The sequence below is a fragment of the Pongo abelii genome, chromosome 6 (genome assembly GCF_028885655.2).
Source record: "Pongo abelii isolate AG06213 chromosome 6, NHGRI_mPonAbe1-v2.0_pri, whole genome shotgun sequence".
Lineage (NCBI taxonomy): Eukaryota > Metazoa > Chordata > Mammalia > Primates > Hominidae > Pongo > Pongo abelii.
In genome coordinates, this window is record NC_071991.2 from 135278300 (window position 1) to 135297638 (window position 19339).

The following is a 19339-nucleotide window of genomic DNA, read 5'->3' on the forward strand; positions in this document are numbered from 1 at the left end:
CTAAGAGGAAGATCAAAGAGAAAGATTAAGGAATTCTTATTTCTGATAACAATAGAGATAAATGTCAGGCAAGCATGTCCCTTACTTCTGTGAGGTCTGAGGAAAGTGTACAAATGAAGTCCACATGCCACACATCTTAAGTTTTCTCCAAGCCAAGCAGCCCAACACCTGCTCCTTCCGGCTCCCTCTATGGCCAGGTTTGAACTAGAATTCTTCGACTTCCCTGGGCTGCTTGCCAAAATGTGGTAGCATAAGCAGAATTACTCCAGGCCTCAGCCTGCTCCACACCATTGGAGAGAGACAGTGTCTTGGGTCTTCTTGTGTTCCTACACATTCTGCTGTGGATGCCAAGATGGAAAGGCTCTCACTGCTCTTTTATGATGGGCCACCTCTCAAGGTTGTTATGAAGCTGGTAACCTGGACAGATGAGGAAATATCTCTCCCTGGGCAAGAAGCAGGCTTATTGATTGCTTGCTATAAAAGCAGTGGATTCTCCAAGCTCAGGCTTCCTTAGCTGTGACACAATCCCCACTGAGAGCACAGCATCCACCTGGATCTGTCCTGGCACCTGGGGGCAAGGAGAACTGATACATATATGCTGCTGTTCACACTGCCTGCTGAGCCATAGAATCCTTTGTCTCTGACCCAGGGATCTCGTATCTTCTATAAATAAGGCTAAATTGAATCCCAGACCTGACATATTGTGAAGGATGTCATGCACACACCAGCCCTGGTTCAAACTCCATGTGCAGCCCTCCCAAAGAACTGTCTCTGTCTACCCCATTGGCTTCAGGGGTGCCCACTGGTCACCAGGTTTGCCCTTCGGAGAACAGATTTGGGGTAGAAGTCCACATAGGCCCTGGAAATGAGCTAAGACCTTTGGACAGGGAATTCCAGGATCCCAGGTACCGGAGTAAGTTCTAGAGGGCTAGGGTGAGAGCTCCAGATGGACGCATCCCCTTGGTCCTGCCAACTACACATCCCATGGAGGGGAACATGGCTAAAAGAGAGCCAGCACAGGGCCCTCTAAAACACTGAGTCCAAATCAAGGGCCCTTGTGTCCAGGTCTAAAGTTGGCTCTTGCTGGGGTAAGGTCCTTGAAGGAGCAAGAGGTATGGCAGCAAGAGAAACCAAAGTAAGGACCAGTTCAAAAGTTAAGTGACCAAGTTCTCGTCCCCATTCTACCTCTAAATGTTAAGATGACTTTAACCCCACCAGGCCTCAGTTTCTCCTTCTGTAAAATAAGGTGATTAGCAGTTCAATACAATGATATCTAAGATGTATCTCAAGTCTAAGCTCCTATGATTCTACAAATCCATGCTCAAGGAGAAAGGCTGTAGCTCACAGCCCTAAAGAAGCCTGAGAACAAAATAATAAATAAATGGAGCAAACTGAGCCACAAATGCCTACAACTAATGGGCCGGGCAGTGTATGTGCATCACTCATGCAGAAGAAAACTATACCAGTGGGAAAAAATGACAAGATTTCTCAGGGATGAGACCAGGGTGGGGCCATCCAGAGAGCTTGCAGCTTAGAGAGGTGCATTCACTTAGAAAAGCCAGAAGGATTCTCTAGCAGCCACACACGGGCACTGCTCAGACACTGGCAAGTGAAAATGTATTTCTTGATGGAGCACAGGAAGAAGGGCCCCCTGGGAAACCATCTCACTCCCATCTTACACATTTCCTGATAGCATGCAATTAGCGGATCACCTCAGCAAAGGAAGTGTGAAGGTGCTTTCACACCGCTTCAGCTCTGTTCCCAGAGGCTCCCAGAGAAAAACTGAAGAAAGATGAAGAAGACTTCCTCATCTCCTCTCCTGGCCCTGTCCTCTTCCACTTTCCATAGCTCAGATAAAAGATCTTTTCATCTAGAAATCAGTAATAGGCTAGGTGGCTGCTGCTGAGTCCAGTACAAAAAAAAAAAAGAAAGAAAGAAAACCATACTCAGGATTGACTCATAATCCGAGCACAAATTTTCATCTGGGTAGATGGGAAAGTCCCCTGTGGGGTATTGTATAGGAGCGGAAAAAAAGTAAAGAGGTATCATTTTCTTTCATTTGGTCAATGATGAAACAGCCACTCACCCTCCCTGCCACGCCATGCATATGAAACAATGGCCCCCAAGGCCTCTCCACCCCCCATTTCTGGTGACCCAGGATCCTGTTCACTTATCAAAGTTGTTCTACTTCCGTCCAGCTGCCTCTGAAGGATGATAATATGAGAAGCATCAACAGGAACACACACACCGGTGTGCATTCCCCAGCCCAGCCCTGCACACCGCTCAAACACTGGTCACCTACATGGGGTGATGTGAGTAAAGGGTCCCAACGTCTTCCCTTGCCCAGCGCCCCAATCACCAGCTCCCCACGCTGGCTCTAGGGCAGGGCATTGCCAATGCTTACATCAGTCATTTGGTTACTGTGGTGTTCTCTGAGTACCACAGAGGCCCTTGGCAGAAAACAAAGAGAAAGGGGGAAGAGCAGTTAGAGGAACTGTAGGTCCATTCCCCCTGATTGAGCAAAGCAGCCCTGCTTTTATCTATTTCCCTCTTAAGCCAAAATACATTAAAAGCTACTGGTTTTGTTTGCTTGTTTTGAGATGGAGTTTTCCTCTTGTTGCCCAGGTTAGAGTGCAATGGCGTGATCTCGGCTCACCGTGACCTCCACCTCCCAGGTTCAAGTGATTCTCCCACCTCCTGAGTAGCCTCCTGAGTAGCCGGGATTACAGGCACACGCCACCACGCCCAGCTAATTTTGTATTTTTAGTAGATACGGGGTTTCTCCATGTTGATCAGGCTGGTCTCGAACTCCCAACCTCAGGTGATTCACCAGCCACGACCTCCCAAAATGCTGGGATTACAGGCGTGAGCCACGGCGCCAGGTCTTAAAAGCAACTGGTCTTAAATATTATGAGCTTAGGAGGTCCCCGCTACAACGATCTGTGGGAAGATCACAGATGAATCCATTGCCGGCCATTACTACCATAAAAGTGTTGTCCACCAGGAAAGGTGAGTCTTGAAGAGGGAGAAGAAATGGGAGAAGAAGACACACGGTGCCACTGCACTCCTGAGACTCAAGGGAAGGCACAGAGTACAGGAAAGGAGGCCAACGGGAAGAGGAACATCGACAAACTTGTCCTTCTTTGTAAGTAAAATAAGCCAGACAAAGACAAATACTGTATGGTATCACTTACATCTAAGAAAAATTTAAGTCAAACTCACAGAAACAAGAGAATAGAAAGGTGGTCACTGGGCGCTGGGAGTGGGAGAACTGGTCAAAGAATACAAACTTTCAGTTATAAGGTAAATACATTCTGAGGATCTACTGTATAGCATGGTGACTGTAATTAAAAATGCCATATTACATACTAGAAATGTGCTGAGAGTAGCTCCTAAGCATTGGCACCAAAAAGAAAAAGAAAAAAAAGGTAATTATGTGGAGTGATGGATGTGTTAATTAGCCTGATTGTGATAATCATTTCACAATATACACATACATCAAATCGTTACATTGTATACTGTAAAAATATGCAATTTTGTCAATTATACCTTAATAACACTGACAACAAAACACATAAACAAAAAACTTTCCCTGCTTTAACAGGTGGCTAAGCTAGCCCTGGTCACATTCAGTAACAGCAGACTGTCAGGGAAGGCTCAGATCCCAATAGCATGAAGTAGATTATTATTATTATTATTTGAGACGGAGTCTCCCTCTGTCACCCAGGCTGGAGTGCAATGGCACAATCTCGGCTCACTGCAACCTCTGCCTCCTGGGTTCAAGTGATTCTCCTGCCTCAGCCTCTCAAGTAGCTGGGATTACAGGCGTCTGCCACCATGCCCAGATAATTTGTGTATTTTTAGTAGAGATGGGGTTTCACCATATTGGTCAGGTGATGTCTGACCAACAGGTGACCCACCCGCCTCGGCCTCCCAAAGTGCTAGGATTACAGTCATGAGCCACTGCACCTGATCAAGGTAGATTATTTTTAATGGTGAGTCAAAGATCCTGTAGAAATGTATGAGAATATGTCCAGTGTTTTGTTATGTGTAAATAGTTCTTAACAAAGAAGTATGCACAATATAAATATGTACACATAAGATATTCCAAAACATAGATACCTCTGAGTGAAAGGATTCTTTTTTTTTCCTAAATTATTTTTACAAGGAGCACATATTATGTATGCATCTTCCTTAAGTCTGAAACGTATGATAAACAAGTAAAACTATACCAAACTAAAAAGCTTCTGCACAACAACAACAAAAATTAACAAAACGAAAAGGCAGCCCACGGATTGGGAGAAAATGTTTGCAAACCATATAAACCATCACGAGGGGTTAGTATTAAAAATATATGAGGAACTCATACAACTCAATATCAAAAAAAAAACCAATTTTAAAAAATGGGCAAAGAACCTGAATAGACATGTCTCTAAAGAAAACATAAAAATGGTCAACTGGTATATGAATAGGTGCTCACTGACACTAGTCATCAGAGAAACGTAAATCAAAACTCTACATGATATCACTTCACATCTGTTAGTACGATCATTATAAAAAAGACAAGGCGTGAAAAGTGTTGGCAAGGATGTGGAGAAAAGGGAACCCTTTCACACTGTTGGTGGGAATGTAAATTAGTAAAACCATTATGAAAAACAGTGTAGAGGTTCCTCAAAATATTAAAAATAGAACTAGCATATAACCCAGCAATCCCTCTGCTGGTATATACCCAAAGACAATGAAATCAGCATCTCATAGAGTTACGTGTGCACCCATGTTCATTAATGATGAAGAGTCTTGCTTTAGAAAAACATTCCGCTAATAACTGGAGGAGAAATGATAGAATTCTATGAGTCTACTTTCAAACCCCTAATGTATTCATCTCTCTAGCCAATGAGTATACATTGTGGAAAACCAAATAACCAATTTTTATGTTCCTTCTGATGGAGGCATGTAGCGGAACCTATGAAGAATTCTTACCAAAAACCAAAACCAAACAAAGTAGAGTCTGTAGTGGTCGAAGGACTGTGCTAACGGACACCACAAGGACATTACAGGTAAACTAAGACCACGGAAGACTCTATAGGACAACTGACAAGGCCTTTACTAAATAACAGCAAAGACATGCAAGAGAACTTACAGACAAAAAGATATGTAATGGACATATCAAACAGTTTGAACACATGGACCTTATTTGGATATCTGATTCAAACAAGCAAACAAAAATAAAAATGTGGAAGGAGGGAAGGAGGAAGGGAGGGACGAAGGAAAGACAGAAAGGAAGGAAGGAAGGGAGGGAGGGGGGAAAAAGGAAGGAGAAGGGGAAAGGAAGGAAGGGAAGGAAGAAAGGAAGAGAAAAGAAGAAGGAAGGAAGAAGGGAGGGAGGGAGGGAGGGAGGGAGGGAGGGAGGGAGGGAGGAAGGAAGGAAGGAAGGAAGGAAGGAAGGAAGGAAGGAAGGAAGGAAGGAAGGAAGGAAGGAAGGAAGGAACGAACAAGCAGCACAGTCCACCTGCAGAGGAGAGGAGAGACTTCCCAGGCAAGGTAGTGGGTCGGTCCTTCTCCTTCACACACCCCGACTTCTCCCCAGCACATCCCTGCTGTGCCTCTGCTGCCCCCATGTGGCCAAAGGAAGGCCTGACACTGAGCCACTGAGCCTGTAGCGGACGAAACCTGAACACAAACTCCAAGGAGGTCTTTGCTCTTCCCTTTTTCGCCAATTCTTGGCCAGGATTTGTCCCACCCACCCATGAACCTGGGGCTGCTGCGGGAGCAAGTGCCAGGATGGGTGCCGGGAACGCCTATCGGCTCAGGAGGCTAAAAACATGGATATAGATGCTGGCTGGGGGAGCAGGATCCAGAGAACCAGAGCCGCCTCGGGCAATCCCCCCAGGGGAGAGGAAGTGGCGATAAAAAGAGAGGAAGCCCCAGGAGACTAACGGCCAAAGGCAAGCAGTGAAACCAGCTCCCTTGCCTCATGAGATCAAGGTAATGCCATGCTAAGTTGGTGGCGCTTCCTTCCTTTGGGCAGTCTGTCTTACAGAGCACTTGGGGTGAACTGCCCCTGACTGCTATCTGAGCACACATTCCCAGAAATGCAGAGAAAATTTCAGGGGGATCCCACTGGCGGTAGTTTTAGCTTATGTCTACATTAGCTGGCTTTTTGAGCAACAAACCATAAAGAATCAGGAAACGGGAATTAAATTCATTCGTTATTATCAAATAACATGCAAAGAGATTTAAACTGATCCCTTAATATTTGCACAATTGTTATTGGGCATTAATGCTGACCCTTAATCTGATTAAATTTTGGTTTACCCAGTAAGTCCATTTATCTCTGCTTAATTTGTTGGATCTCTAACACTCAGGGTGACAGGAGTCTCTGACTAAGAAATAATTGTCACAGCACAGGTATGTATCATGTGTGCACATGAACACATACATTCTGGATGAAACTCCCCAAAAGCCAGTTTCTTAACCCTGCACTTTCACCCCTTTCTCTTGCATATGAGCCAGGCGTAAACCTCCATATATTCCTCCCATATCCAGGCTCCAGAGCCAGATCGCCTGGGTTCAAATGCAGCTTTAGCACTTACTGTGTGACCTTGGACAAATCACCTAAACTTTCCGAGTTTCAGTTACCTCCTCTATATAGTGAGGATGATAATAATGGCACCTCATAGGGCTAAATGAGTTCATAGCTGTAAAGTGCTTAAAATAGCACTTGGCACAGCAAGTGCTAGAGGTTGGTACCGTTACAATTTTTGTAAAATGGGTTTGAAATGCAATTAATAAACTAGCTAATTTTTAAAAACTAATTTAAAAAACAATGATTTTCAGCCAGGCGCAGTGGCTCAGACCTATAATCCCAGCATTTTGGGAGGCCAAGCGGGGGCAGATCATGAGGTCAGGAGATTGAGACCATCCTGGCCAACATGGTGAAACCCCATCTCTACTAAAAAAAAAATACAAAAATTAGTCGGGCGTGGGGGCGCGTGCCTGTAGTCCCAGCTGCTCAGGAGGCTGAGGCAGGAGAATCACTTGAACCCGGGAGGCAGAGCTTGCAGTGAGCCGATATCATGCCACTGCACTCCAGCTTGGGCGACAGAGCAAGACTCCATCTCAAAAAAAAGAAAAAAAAACAAAACAATGATTTTCTCTTTTTTTAAACTAATAAGTATCATTTGCTACTAAAATTAGATTATAATGAAGTAGCCGGAGCCTCCTTGTTCACCTCTAAATTTTCATGTCATTTTCAGGAGAATCAGGCTTGTTGATCTTATTCTCCTCCAAGCCTCTTTTTTAACCCCCTAGTCATAGTCCTTGTCATGATCAGCTTCTTCTTCAATCCTATATCATTCAGGAAAAGTAAAGAATATGCATGTATGTGTACATGTATGTGCACATGAGTGTGTACATATGTGTATTGTGGATGTGAACATGGGAGCATGTGTGCATATGTGTTTGTATGTGTGCAAGAGTAGCACGTGTGCATGTATGTGTGCATGTGTGTGTGTAGCAGGAGCGGGTGGATGGAGTTTGGCCATGCTGAGCATCTCAGCACAACTGCACTTTCACTGTGACCTCCTCCACTTTTCTGCCCTCGCTGGTTCTGGATTCTATCCTCTTCCTTCTCCACCTTCCATTGGCAGTGCAATCAGCTCTCAGTCCAGTGACACTCACCTATTAGTGTTCTCTAGAACCTCTACCTTCTTCCGAAGCTCCAAGTTCTCAGTTGAACAAGACTCCACTCTACAAAGGAGGGAGAAAGAAGAAAATTATTATCCATAGAGGAAACACTAAGCTAGGAGCTAGGGTGGAGGTAGGTGGGGATGAGGAAAAGGAGGGTTGGGGGGATCTGCCACCCCATGGAAGTGTGGGAAAGTATGGAAAGAAGGATGAAGAGACTTAAGAAAAAAAAAAAAAAAGGCCGGGCATGGTGGCTCATGCCTGTAATCCCAGCACTTTGGGAGGCCAAAGCAGGCCAGGAGATAGAGACCATCCTGGCTGACATGGTGAAACCCTGTCTCTACTAAAAATACAAAAATTAGCTGGGCGTGGTGGCACGTGCCTGTAATCCCAGCTACTCGGGAGGCTGAGGCAGGAGAATCGCTTGAACCCAGGAGTCGGATGTTGCAGTGAGCCAAGATCGCCACTGCACTCCAGCCTGGTGACAGAGCAAGATCTGTCTCAAAAAAAAAAAAAAGAAAAATAGAAGGAGCTGGGGCCAGGTGTAGTGGCTCATGTCTATAATCCCAGTACTTTGGGAGGCTGAGGCAGGCAGATCACCTGAGGTCAGGAGCTCAAGACTAGCCTGGCCAACATGGTGAAACCCCATCTCTACTAAAAATGCAAAAATTAGCTGGGCATGGTGGTGTGTGCCTGTAATCCGAGCTACTTGGGAGGCTGATACAGAAGAATCACTTGAACCTGGGAGGCAGAGGTTGCAGTGATCCAAGATCATGCCACGGCACTCCAGCCTGGGCCACAGAGCGAGACTCTGTGTGCCTGTAATCCGAGCTACTTGGGAGGCTGATACAGAAGAATCACTTGAACCTGGGAGGCAGAGGTTGCAGTGGTCCAAGATCATGCCACGGCACTCCAGCCTGGGCCACAGAGCGAGACTCTGTGTGCCTGTAATCCGAGCTACTTGGGAGGCTGATACAGAAGAATCACTTGAACCTGGGAGGCAGAGGTTGCAGTGATCCAAGATCATGCCACGGCACTCCAGCCTGGGCCACAGAGCGAGACTCTGTCTCCAAAAAAAAAAAAAAAAAGAGGGAGCTGAGTGACAAGTGCCTGAATAATGAAAGATGAATAGGGACGGTACAAAATATGACCCTCTTTTAGGGTGTTACAACCCTCTTTCCTCTCACCTCCTCCCTAGTATTCTCAATGCCCATCATACTTCTCCCTCTATACTACGGTGATCTGGATACTCCCGGCTACACTCTTACCAGGACTGATAAGAAGTGAAGAGACTTAAGCAAAGGGCAGGATGAAAGCCCAGGACTAGGAATCCCGGTGCTGGGGCACGCATGCCCAAAAGAGACAGTAAAGAGATTTTCATAGGAACATCTTGACCCTGGATGCCCATAGAAAATGGTGGGACAGCATGGGACTACAGTCTTCCCACGGTATTCAGGGGGGATTAGTTCCAGAACTCCCCACAGATACCAAAATCTCCAGATGCTTGAGTCCCTGATAAAAAATGGTGTAGTATTTGTATATAACCTCTACATATCCTCCAGTATATGTTAATCATCTCTAGGTTATTTATAATACCAAACACAATGTAAATACTATGTAAATATGTGTTATCTTGTATTTATAGTTGTATTATTTTTTATTGTTGTAGTGGTTTTTTTTTATTGAGTTGTTTGGTTTTGGTTTTGGTTTTTTGAGACAGAGTCTCACTCTGTCATTAAGGCTAGAGTGCAGTGGCACAATCACAGCTCACTGCAGCCTCAACTTCCTGGGCTCAAGTGATTCTCCCCTCTCAGCTTCCTGAGTAGCTGGGACCACAGATGTGCACCACCATGCCTGGCTAATTTTTTTTTATTTTTTAGGGGGTCTGGCTACATTGCCCAGGCTGGTCTTGAACTCCCGAGCTCAAGCAATCCTCTCACCTTGGCCTCCCAAAGCACTGGGATTACAAGAGTGAGCCATCACACCCAGGCTATTGAGGTTTTTTTCTGAATATTTCAGACCCATGGTTGGTTGAATCTGAGGACGCTGAACCCCCAGATATGGAGAGCCGACTATACTTAATGCTGCGTTACCAGTACTTAAGTCAGGCGATAGAAGCACTAAACTTTCAATAGTAACTTTGAGAAACAGCCAGGAACCACCAGCCACTCCTTTCCCCAGATCCACATGAAGTTCATTTCTGGGTCTGGGGCCTCATGCCCATCTTAAAAATATCTTGGTTTGTTAGCTGAAGAACTAACTTCTAGGGCTAAGAGTAAACTGTATTTAATTCATCTTTTTCTAACATCTCGCCTGATATTACAGACTTTTCAAAAGAACAAAGATTGCCTTCAAGTGTTTTTGCAAAAAAAACCATGAATTGTAGTGGCTGGAAAATAAAGGCTGCCAACCTGACATCTTTCTTCCCCTATGTGCCCTCTCTAGAGCATGAGGGAGCATGGCCAATGGGGACTGATTAAGTAGCACTGCTCCTTTCGGCTAAAACAGGGCTTCTCCTGCTAGAAGTTCCAGGAATGTGCAGGAATGTTAATATTTGTATGTGTTTGAAAGGAAGTCTCTGAGGACTCCGGTGTCCTTGGCTGGCAGTGGTATGTATGATTCAAACGCCTACTAAGGTACTTTTACTTCTTGCTTGCTTTATTACAGACATCTCCTCCAAATAACCACTAGGTGGCAGGCAAACCACAGCTGATAAACCACCGGGTTTCCAAGGTGGCCAGAAAGAGGAATTGAACTGCTTCTCCCCGATTCTCCGCACACCCATATTTCTCTGTGCATACTGCCCGATGAACACAACAGTTTGCCAGCAGGCTTACTTTTTCTCCAGGCTGTCCATGTATTCCTTCTTCTTTCTCCTACTTTCCTGGGCAGAAATCTGAGAGAGGGGTGAGAGGAGAATGATTAATTTCCAGCTCTGTAAGTAAACCAGTTAAGACGGGAGGTAGTTAGCGTAGAAGTCACCAAAGCCCTGCTCACTTCTGCAAGCTGCTTGCCATTTGTTTAACCTACTGGTTCATCAACTAGTCTGTCCTCCCGGGTTTCCAGCTGCCAAACTCACACCTACTTTCCTACAAACCGGGCCACCAGTAAAATGGACACTGAGTGGCCAGGCGCGGTGGCTCACGCCTGTAATCCCAACACTTTGGGAGGCTGAGGTGGGCGGATCACTTGAGGTCAGGAGTTCGAGACCAGCCTGGTCAACATGGTGAAACCCCATCTCCATTAAAAACACAAAAAAATGGCCGGGCGCAGTGGCTCACGCCTGTAATCCCAGCACTTTGGGAGGCCAAGGCGGGTAGATCACCTGAGGTCAGGAGTTCAAGACCAGCCTGGGCAACATGGTAAAAGCCTGTCTCTGCTAAAAATACAAAAATTAGCTGGGCGTGGTGGTGCGTGCTTGTAATCCCAGCTACTTGGGAGGCTGAGGCAAGAGAATCGCTTGAGCCCGGGAGGCAGAGGTTGCAGTGAGCTGAGATTGTGCCATTGCACTCCAGCCTAGGTGACAGAGAGAGACTCCATCTCAAAACAAAAAACAAAAAAATTAGCCGGGCATGGTGGCACACATCTGTGGTTCCAGCTGCTTGGGAGGCTGAGGTGGGAGAATCACTTGAACCTGGGAGGCAGAGGTTGCACTGAGCCGAGATCATGCCACTACACTCCAGCCTGGGTGACAGAGTGAGACTCTGTATCAAAAAAAAAAAAAAAAAAAAGAGAGAAAGAAAAGAAAAGAAGAAAATGGACACTTAGTGAGTAGCCAGGCCAGAACATGTGGCTCACAAACCATCAGTGTGGTCTCAGATAAATGAGTTTAACTCCTGGACCTCTGCTGGCTGAACTACGTCTATAAAATAAGACAGCTGGCTTGGTCATACATCAACTTGCTGCTGGTTCCGCACATGGATAGGGTGACACTAAGCTCTTGTCTTCCTTCCCTCTTTGCCCCCTCCCTCCTGGTAGGCCTGTGCCTCAGCCATCCCCCTGGTTTTCATCAGCCCTGCTCAGCACTGAGGGGCCCAGGGGTAGGATACTACTGAGTCCAAATATAGACCAGCAAACTCCAGACGTTTTGTAATCACAAAACCCTACCAAGAAAAAAAAAAATTAACCAAGCACTCTCAGTGTATTTGTATCTTATATATATATAATACATATATATGCTGTATTTTATATAGATACATATAGTACATATATGTCTACTAGAGGAAACTATTGTATATATCATACACCCAAAATTTAAAAGGCTGAGTTTTTAAAAAAAAAAACTAGATGGAAATTCTAATAGCTTCCTCCCACCCCTGAATGTATCATCGTGGACACCAAGGAGGTAGATACTGATTTGGGAGTCTGCTGGCCTCAAGAGGGATGGGATGGGCTGGAGGAAGAGAGGGGCACGTGGTGAGGGTGCTCCTCCCAGGGCTTAGGGAAGGGAAGGGCTGGGCCTTGGTCTCCACCATGGGATGGGGTAGTGCTGGCCATTGGGAAGGCAGGGAAGGGGATGCTGACTCGATTCTGCTCATGTCCCTGCTCTAGAAGTGCCTAGATTTGAAGGGCTCACCTTATTCTTGATCTTCCTCCGAATTTTCTTCAGGGCCTTCTCCTCTGATTTTGACAGGGGCAATTTGGTGGGGATGGGATAGCCCTCAGCGATCAGGGTCCTCTTCTCCTCCTCTGTCAGGACCAGAGGGCCTGATCCCTGCAGTTTCTGTGCAGACCAAGGAGCAGAAAAGGGTCAAAGAAAAAGAACTGGGACCACTGAAGAATCACCTCCCAATGGGGTGATGAGAATCTGTTACAATGTCTTACAGAAGGCTCTGAGACAAGGAGGCCCCATCTGCTTTGGGTGATAGATGGGTATTTTGAAGGGCATAGGAAGATGGGGAAGACACCCCCATGTGAGTGTTATAACCTATGGATTATAATTCAAGGGAAAGAAGAAAGAAGAAAGAAGCCTCCACCCATTATTTCCCAGGAAGCACCCCACTCGCGAAAACATGAAAAGAAAAAGCAGAGAAGTCATTTCTCACATCCCTAGAGATTTCCTGGCCTTGGAGTGATGAAGGATTCATTTGCAGCCCTGCTTTGTGCAAGAGTTTTGTTGTTCTCCTACTGAAAATGCAATTTTATAAGGTGCTCTCTACACACCAGGAGTCATTTCTCCTCCACTTTTAGCTAAGGGTGCAGAGCACCCAGGGACACACCTGCAGACTCTTTCCACAGAAGCTTCTGGCTTCAGCAGTCTCAGAATGTCCATCAGCAATGAAGACAAGAACAGTAGCGCATCTCATGGAACCCACAGTAGAATGGCATGTTTATAATTCATCAAACAGAGTCCCTATTGCATTTTAGCTCCATACTAAATGCCATGGAGGACTCAAAACAAACCCTATCTCTCAAGTAGCTAGTGATCAAGACTGTGAGACTGAATCGATACCCATGAAAGGATAAGAGTAATTAAATGCTAAACTGTAATCTTAGCTGATATGGTTTGGCTCTGTGTCCCCACCCAAATCTCATTTTATAGCTCCCATAATTCCCACGTATTGTGGGAGGGACCCAGTGGGAGATGACTGAATTATGGGGTGAGTCTTTCCTGTGCTGTTCTTGTGAGAGTGAATGAATCTCACAAGATCTGATGGTTTTAAAAAACAGGAGTTGCACTGCACAAGCTCTCTCTTTGCCTGCTGCCATCCATGTAAGACATGACTTGCTCCTCCTTGCCTTCCACCATGATTGTGAGGCTTCCCTAGCCACGTGGAACTGTAAGTCCAATTAAACCTCTTTCTCTTGTAAATTGCCCAATCTTGGGTATGTCTTTATCAGCAGCATGAAAATGGACTAATACATTACCTAAAGGTGTACTAAAAATTTGAAGTAAGAGAACACTGCTATGAGTTGTGTGATCAGGAAACGTTTAGGGCAGGAGATGAGATTTGAATTGGGCCTCCTGAAAGAAAGGGGATGATTTACATAAGAGAGAGGAGTGCATTCTAAGCAAAAGGCAGTATTTTGAAAAGTCACTGAAGAAGCCACTGCCTAGTGTGGGTAAGGAGTTCTTGAAGCAGTGGAGGGTTGGATACCTGATAATGAGTAAAGGTGTCAGGGCTTGGTGCCAACAGGTAATAGGGAAACACAACATAGTTGTTGGGCAAGCATCTGACATGGGGAAGAGTTCCTCCATAAACATGTAGAATGGACAGATCATAGTAGCACACACAGGTATATAGGATACAAGCTATTCTAGTAATCCAAGAAGTGAAGTCAGGTTCAAGTTGAAAAGGTGAAGAAAGAGTGGAAGGGTGAATTCCCTTGTCCTCAGTAACAGTGAAATGTAAGAGTGTGGTTACAGATGTAGAACTTTCAGGGACAGAATCAATATAAATTTTCAAAGTTATGTTAATTAATGGATGGATGGTACCTACAGAATTTTAAAACATCTCATTTCATTTAAATTTTCTAGTTGTGAGACTGTAAATTCAAAATAGCTGATTATAATTTTTAAAATTTCATAGAAATCAATTCACTCCTAGAACAATAAGAAGTTAGTGATCTATTCTTCTTTATTATGGTGTCCTCATGTATGTGAGGGATGAACGAGGGGTCTTGATGTCTGATCTGAGTTTCTGGGTTAAGAGTCATACGACACACAGAAAAGGCTTAAACTGTTTTTGACCTTTAAGCATCAAAGAAATAAATCTCAGAGTAATTTTTAAGTTCACCAAAAATTGCTTATTTAAAATATAAAAGGCATTTCCTATGATATAGGTGACAAGGACCATTAAATTAATGCAAATATTTATGATAGAACTTTGAGGAGAAAAACCCCAAATTTTTATTCCTCATGCCTATAGCTCTGTAAAATAAACATATGAATAAAAACTGGAAGTGTGCATGTGAAAAGGAAGAGAATTGTGGTAGTAAAAGGTGAGATGTGCGGGCAGTCCCTAGAAAGTGTTCTTTAGGGTTGACATCACTCTGCTTTCGCCATTAAACAGAAACTTCTTGACAAAGTAAAAACCAAACAGCCTTGAGTGGTCCTGCTCTGGATACAGCCCCATGGGAATGAATGGAGAGGGTTCCCTTTGGTCCAGGAATGCCCGCTGCATACTTACATGAGGAGCCGTGAGGAGAGGGGAGCTGGAGAGGGCGGAGGGGGCCCGGGGTGCAGCTCTGGAGGGGCTGTGGGTCTGAGGCAGGCTGAAGGGGTGCAGGCGTGGGTTGGGACTCAGGCTGCCCTCTGAGTCACTGCCGTGACTGCTCGGGGGGGTGGGTGGCAAATGCAGGTGGTCCACTGGGGCTGCAAAAAAGGAAGCACATCTCATCCATCCCAGAGCCACAAATCAGGACACAACTGATTTGTGGCACAGTGAACTAAAGTGCGAGGGGCCTCCATGAGCTGACACGGGCAGATCTCCAAGGTGCAGAGGGTAGATACGGGAGTCCTCCTTTTGTATGAAAAAGGAGAGAAAGAGGATATAGACCCACATTTGCTTATACTGGCAAAAAGAAACACTGGAAGTGTATACAAGAAACCAATAAACATGCGACCAGGGGCCAGGCAAGGTGGCTCATGGCTGTAATCCCAGCACTTTGGGAGGCTGAGGTGGGCAGATCACCTGAGGTCAGGAGTTTGTGACCAGCCTGACCAACATGGCAAAACCCTGTCCTACTAAAAATACAAAATTAGCCTGGCATGGTGGCACATGCCTATAATCCCAGCTACTCAGGAGGCTGAGGCAGGAGAATCGCTTGAACCCAGGAGGCAGAGATTGCAGTGAGCCGAGATCACGCTAAAATACAAAAAAAATTAGCCGGGTGTGGTGGCACACACCTGTAGTCCCAGCTACTTGGGAGGCTGAGGCAGGCAGGAGAATTGCTTGAACCCAGGAGGTGGAGGTTGCAGTGAGCCAAGATCACACCACTGCCCTCCAGCCTGGGTGACAGAGCGAGAATCTGTCTCAAAAAGCCGGAGTGGCTGCTTTGAAAAAAGCCGGTTTGTTTCTGGAGCAATGTGCGTGGTCATGCCTGCAGGCAAGACGCCAGGCATTCTTCATTCAGAAAACATGAAATCCATCTTCAGACAGGGGAGTGAGCACAGGAAAAATAAGTGAGAGTGCAGTGGGGGGACTTTCTCCTCTAAAGTCTCCTTCGTCCTTCCTCAGGGAGGCACAACACCCTCTTTGCCAGGGCCTATGGAGCCTTGGTCAGCGTCCATCAGGCATCTCCAGGGCAGCAGAGATGGGCTTCTGAAGGAGGAATCCAACCAGGCTTCCACGTGAATGAAAGCACTCTTGGGTCTCACTGTTCTTTCTCAACAGTGCACATTTCTGTTGTACCAGCCACTGCTACTGAGCCAAGGTAACTTCTGCAGCCAAGTTTACCTGCAGCCAAGATAACTGCAGGTAAACGCTTCACTCCTGGAGCCCCCAGGACAATGGATTCCTCTGTATAGCAGCCCCGCAGTGGGCATGGCCCACACAGCTGGGTCTGCTCGGCCAGAGAACTAACTGCTGAAGGCCATGGGAAGCCTCAGCACATCACCTCCTCGTCCCTTCTTCCAATGGAGACCACCCAACATACTATGGATGGGAAGGGCCCTCCTGAGACACAACAACTGACCCAAAAAAGATGACCTTACCCATAGCTGCCTGATATGGTTCGGCTGTGTCCCCACCCAAATCTCATCTTGAATTGTAGCTCCCATAATTCCCACGGGTGGTGGGAGGGACCCAGTGGGAGATCATTGAATCATGGGGCAGTTTCCTCCATACAGTTCTTGTGGTAGTGAGTAAGCCTCATGAGATCTGATGAAACCCCTTTTGCTTGGTTCTCATTTTCTCTCTTGCCTGCCGCCTTGTAAAATGTGCCTTTCGCTTTCTGCCATGATTGTGAGGCCTCCCTATCCACGTGGAACTGTGAGTCCATTAAATCTCTTTTTCTTCATAAATTGCCCAGTCTCGGGTACTTTATCAGCACATGAAAACGGACTAATACACTGCCCTCAGAGAGGATGAGCAGCAATCAGCATCTCTCTCCTGCAGTTATACCTGAACAGCCGAGGCCACAACAGGCAATGCCCCCTCAGCCAACCCTGGTCCCCCTGGCCCTGGCATGCTTTTTTTCTTCTCTCTCTCTCATTGCTATTCCCTCTCTCTCACCCTTTCTTTCTCTTTCTGCCACATACAGCTTTTCTCTAGATGTTTCCTCTTTCCCTTTTTCTCTGCCAGTCTTGCCAAAGAGGTCCCTGGGCTTTTTAGTCTCTGTGGGCACTCTTAAAGCTGAAGAATATGCTAAAATAATCCTAGTCGCGCTATTCCCACTACTCCTGCCACAGGTGCAGGCAGTCCAGGAAGGAAAATATGCAGGTGCTTGGCTAAGAGGGAGGAGTCCTAAGCGTGTTAATCAAGGTTTCTTGAATGTCGTGAATATTACGGCACTTCATGGTTTAAAAACAAACAAACAAACAAAAAAATGGGAAGCAGACGAACCTAATAGGGGCTCTGTGCTGTTACATTCCCAAGAACCAGCCCAGAGTACCTAGAGCCACCCTGTCCCTTTCACTTGGTAGGGGCCAAATTATTCTAATACTGTTCTCCCGTCCAAGCAGAGGGCACCCCACAAAAGAAAGAGAATGTGAAGCAAGTGAAGCAAGTAAAATCTTGTCTTTCCTACCTATTAAGAGCTACAGAGCTGGCCAGAGGCGCCTCAGGATCAGATTTCTAAATATCATTTGAAATGCCGCTTTTGGGTTACTGCAAGTTCTGGGGACAACAAGCTACTGTGCCTAGAAACTGATGCAGTCAAGGATATTGAATTTCCTTATCTCAGTTTATCAAGGATAATGAGGAAGGGCTGTCCTTAACTTCATTCTTGAAACATTTCTCCTCTAATAACCCTGGATTCAGAAGCCACTATGGGATTCATTGTTATGGTGATGACACTTCTGAACCACATCACAGCATAAATTAAAAGAGTAAGATGCATTTGATAGTAATAACTGGTGTTATACAAATGAAAGCAATTACTTTGAAGCAGTATATAAAGCTGAAAGGCACTACTGTCTGTCACTCAGTGCAAAGACATAGTGTCTCGATATGGATTCTACTCAGTATTATTAACTTTTAAAATTTAATCCTTTCTTTATTGATAATAAAGGCAAATAAAGGGCCAGCCCTGATTACATTGTTACAAACCAAATCCTGAGCTAGTTTCTAATAGAATGAAGATAGATGATATTTTCATGAGAAGTGCTCATATGTAAACATCCTCACATTTATATACTGTAGCAAATACACCTTTTTGGTGACAACTGTATAAGCCAATTTCTTATTTGTTGACCACAGTAATGAACTATACTTTGAAATTTGTACTGAAAGTATGAATGGGACTGGGTGAGGTGGCACATGCCTTTAATCCTAACAATTTGGGAGGCCAAGATGGGAGGATCACTTGAGCTCAGGAGTTTCAGACCAGCCTGGGCAACATGGTGAAACCCTATCTCTACAAAACATACAAAATTTAGCTAGGCATGGTGGTGCATGCCTGTAGTCCCCACTACTTGGGAGGCTGAGGTGGGAGAATCGCTTGAACCCATGAGGTTGAGGTTGCCATGAGCCATGATGGCACTACTACACTCCAGCCTGAGCAACAGAGTAAGACCCTGTTTCACACACAAAAAATAAATAAATAAAAAGTATGAATGAAAAGGGAAGTGATGGCATGACTGAAGGCACAGAAGTGAGAAGAGCAGGATGTATGCAGGAGAATCTGCATACGCAAGGCAGAGAGAGCTTCATTAGACCTTATGAGGCTCAGGGGTCTGCATCCAGGATTCCTAACTATGGGCTTCACAGGAGAACAAAGAGGGAGAAACTCAGAAAGAAACTGACATAAAGATAAATATAGAAATATAACAACCTTGGCCAGGCATGGTGGCTTATGCCTGTAATCCCAGGACTTCAGGAGGCCGAAGCGGGAGGATTGCCTAAGGCTGGAAGTTCAAGACCAGCCTGACCAATGTGGCGAAACCTTGTCTCTACTAAAAATACCAAAATTAGCTGGGTGTGGTGGCGAACGCCTGTAATCCCAGCTTCTCAGGAGGCTGAGGCACAAGAATGGCTTGAACCTGGGGGGCAGAGGTTGTAGTGAGCCAAGATGGTGCCACTGCACTCCAGCCTGGAAACAGAGTGAGACTCTGTCTCAAAAAAAAAAAAAAGTATGATCATCTCAAGGATGTGTTAATTCTAAATGGATGGATGTCAAGAAGCCCAAAAAGATGCACAATTGTGAACCATGAACATAACCAAATAGAGAGGGGGCTCCTTGCAATAGTTGTCATCCAAAGTCAATGTTTACAAACAATGAATTGGCCACATAATTAATTGTGAATTTACTTCACAAAGAGTTGAAACTAGAGTTGTTTGAAATAAGCAAGGTGCTTTTGTAGATGGTTGTTGATTTGTGGGGCTATATAGGGTTCACACCTGGATGAATAAGGGCTGCAGTTCTCTTGTTCGATAGTGTTTGTAGTAGCAGTCCATAAAAGTTTTGAAAAATATCACCCTGGCTAGAAGCAAAAGTATGGTAACACTTAGCTGAAACTTAATCACGTGCATATATGGGAAAATAATATTTA

The 19339-nt window shown here is 45.3% G+C and overlaps 1 protein-coding gene across 3 annotated transcripts in view; it reads right to left on the reverse strand.

The window, feature by feature from the left end:
• CREB3L2 (cAMP responsive element binding protein 3 like 2) overlaps positions 1–19339 on the reverse strand; it is a 127647-nt gene that overhangs the window by 18503 nt on the left and 89805 nt on the right. For all 3 annotated transcript variants that reach the window (XM_063725455.1, XM_054558800.2, NM_001131078.1), the window contains 4 exon segments: positions 14817–15001; positions 12263–12409; positions 10524–10582; positions 7681–7749 (listed from right to left, as the gene is read on the reverse strand). In XM_063725455.1, coding sequence (XP_063581525.1) covers positions 7681–7749; positions 10524–10582; positions 12263–12409; positions 14817–15001 — 460 coding nt within the window.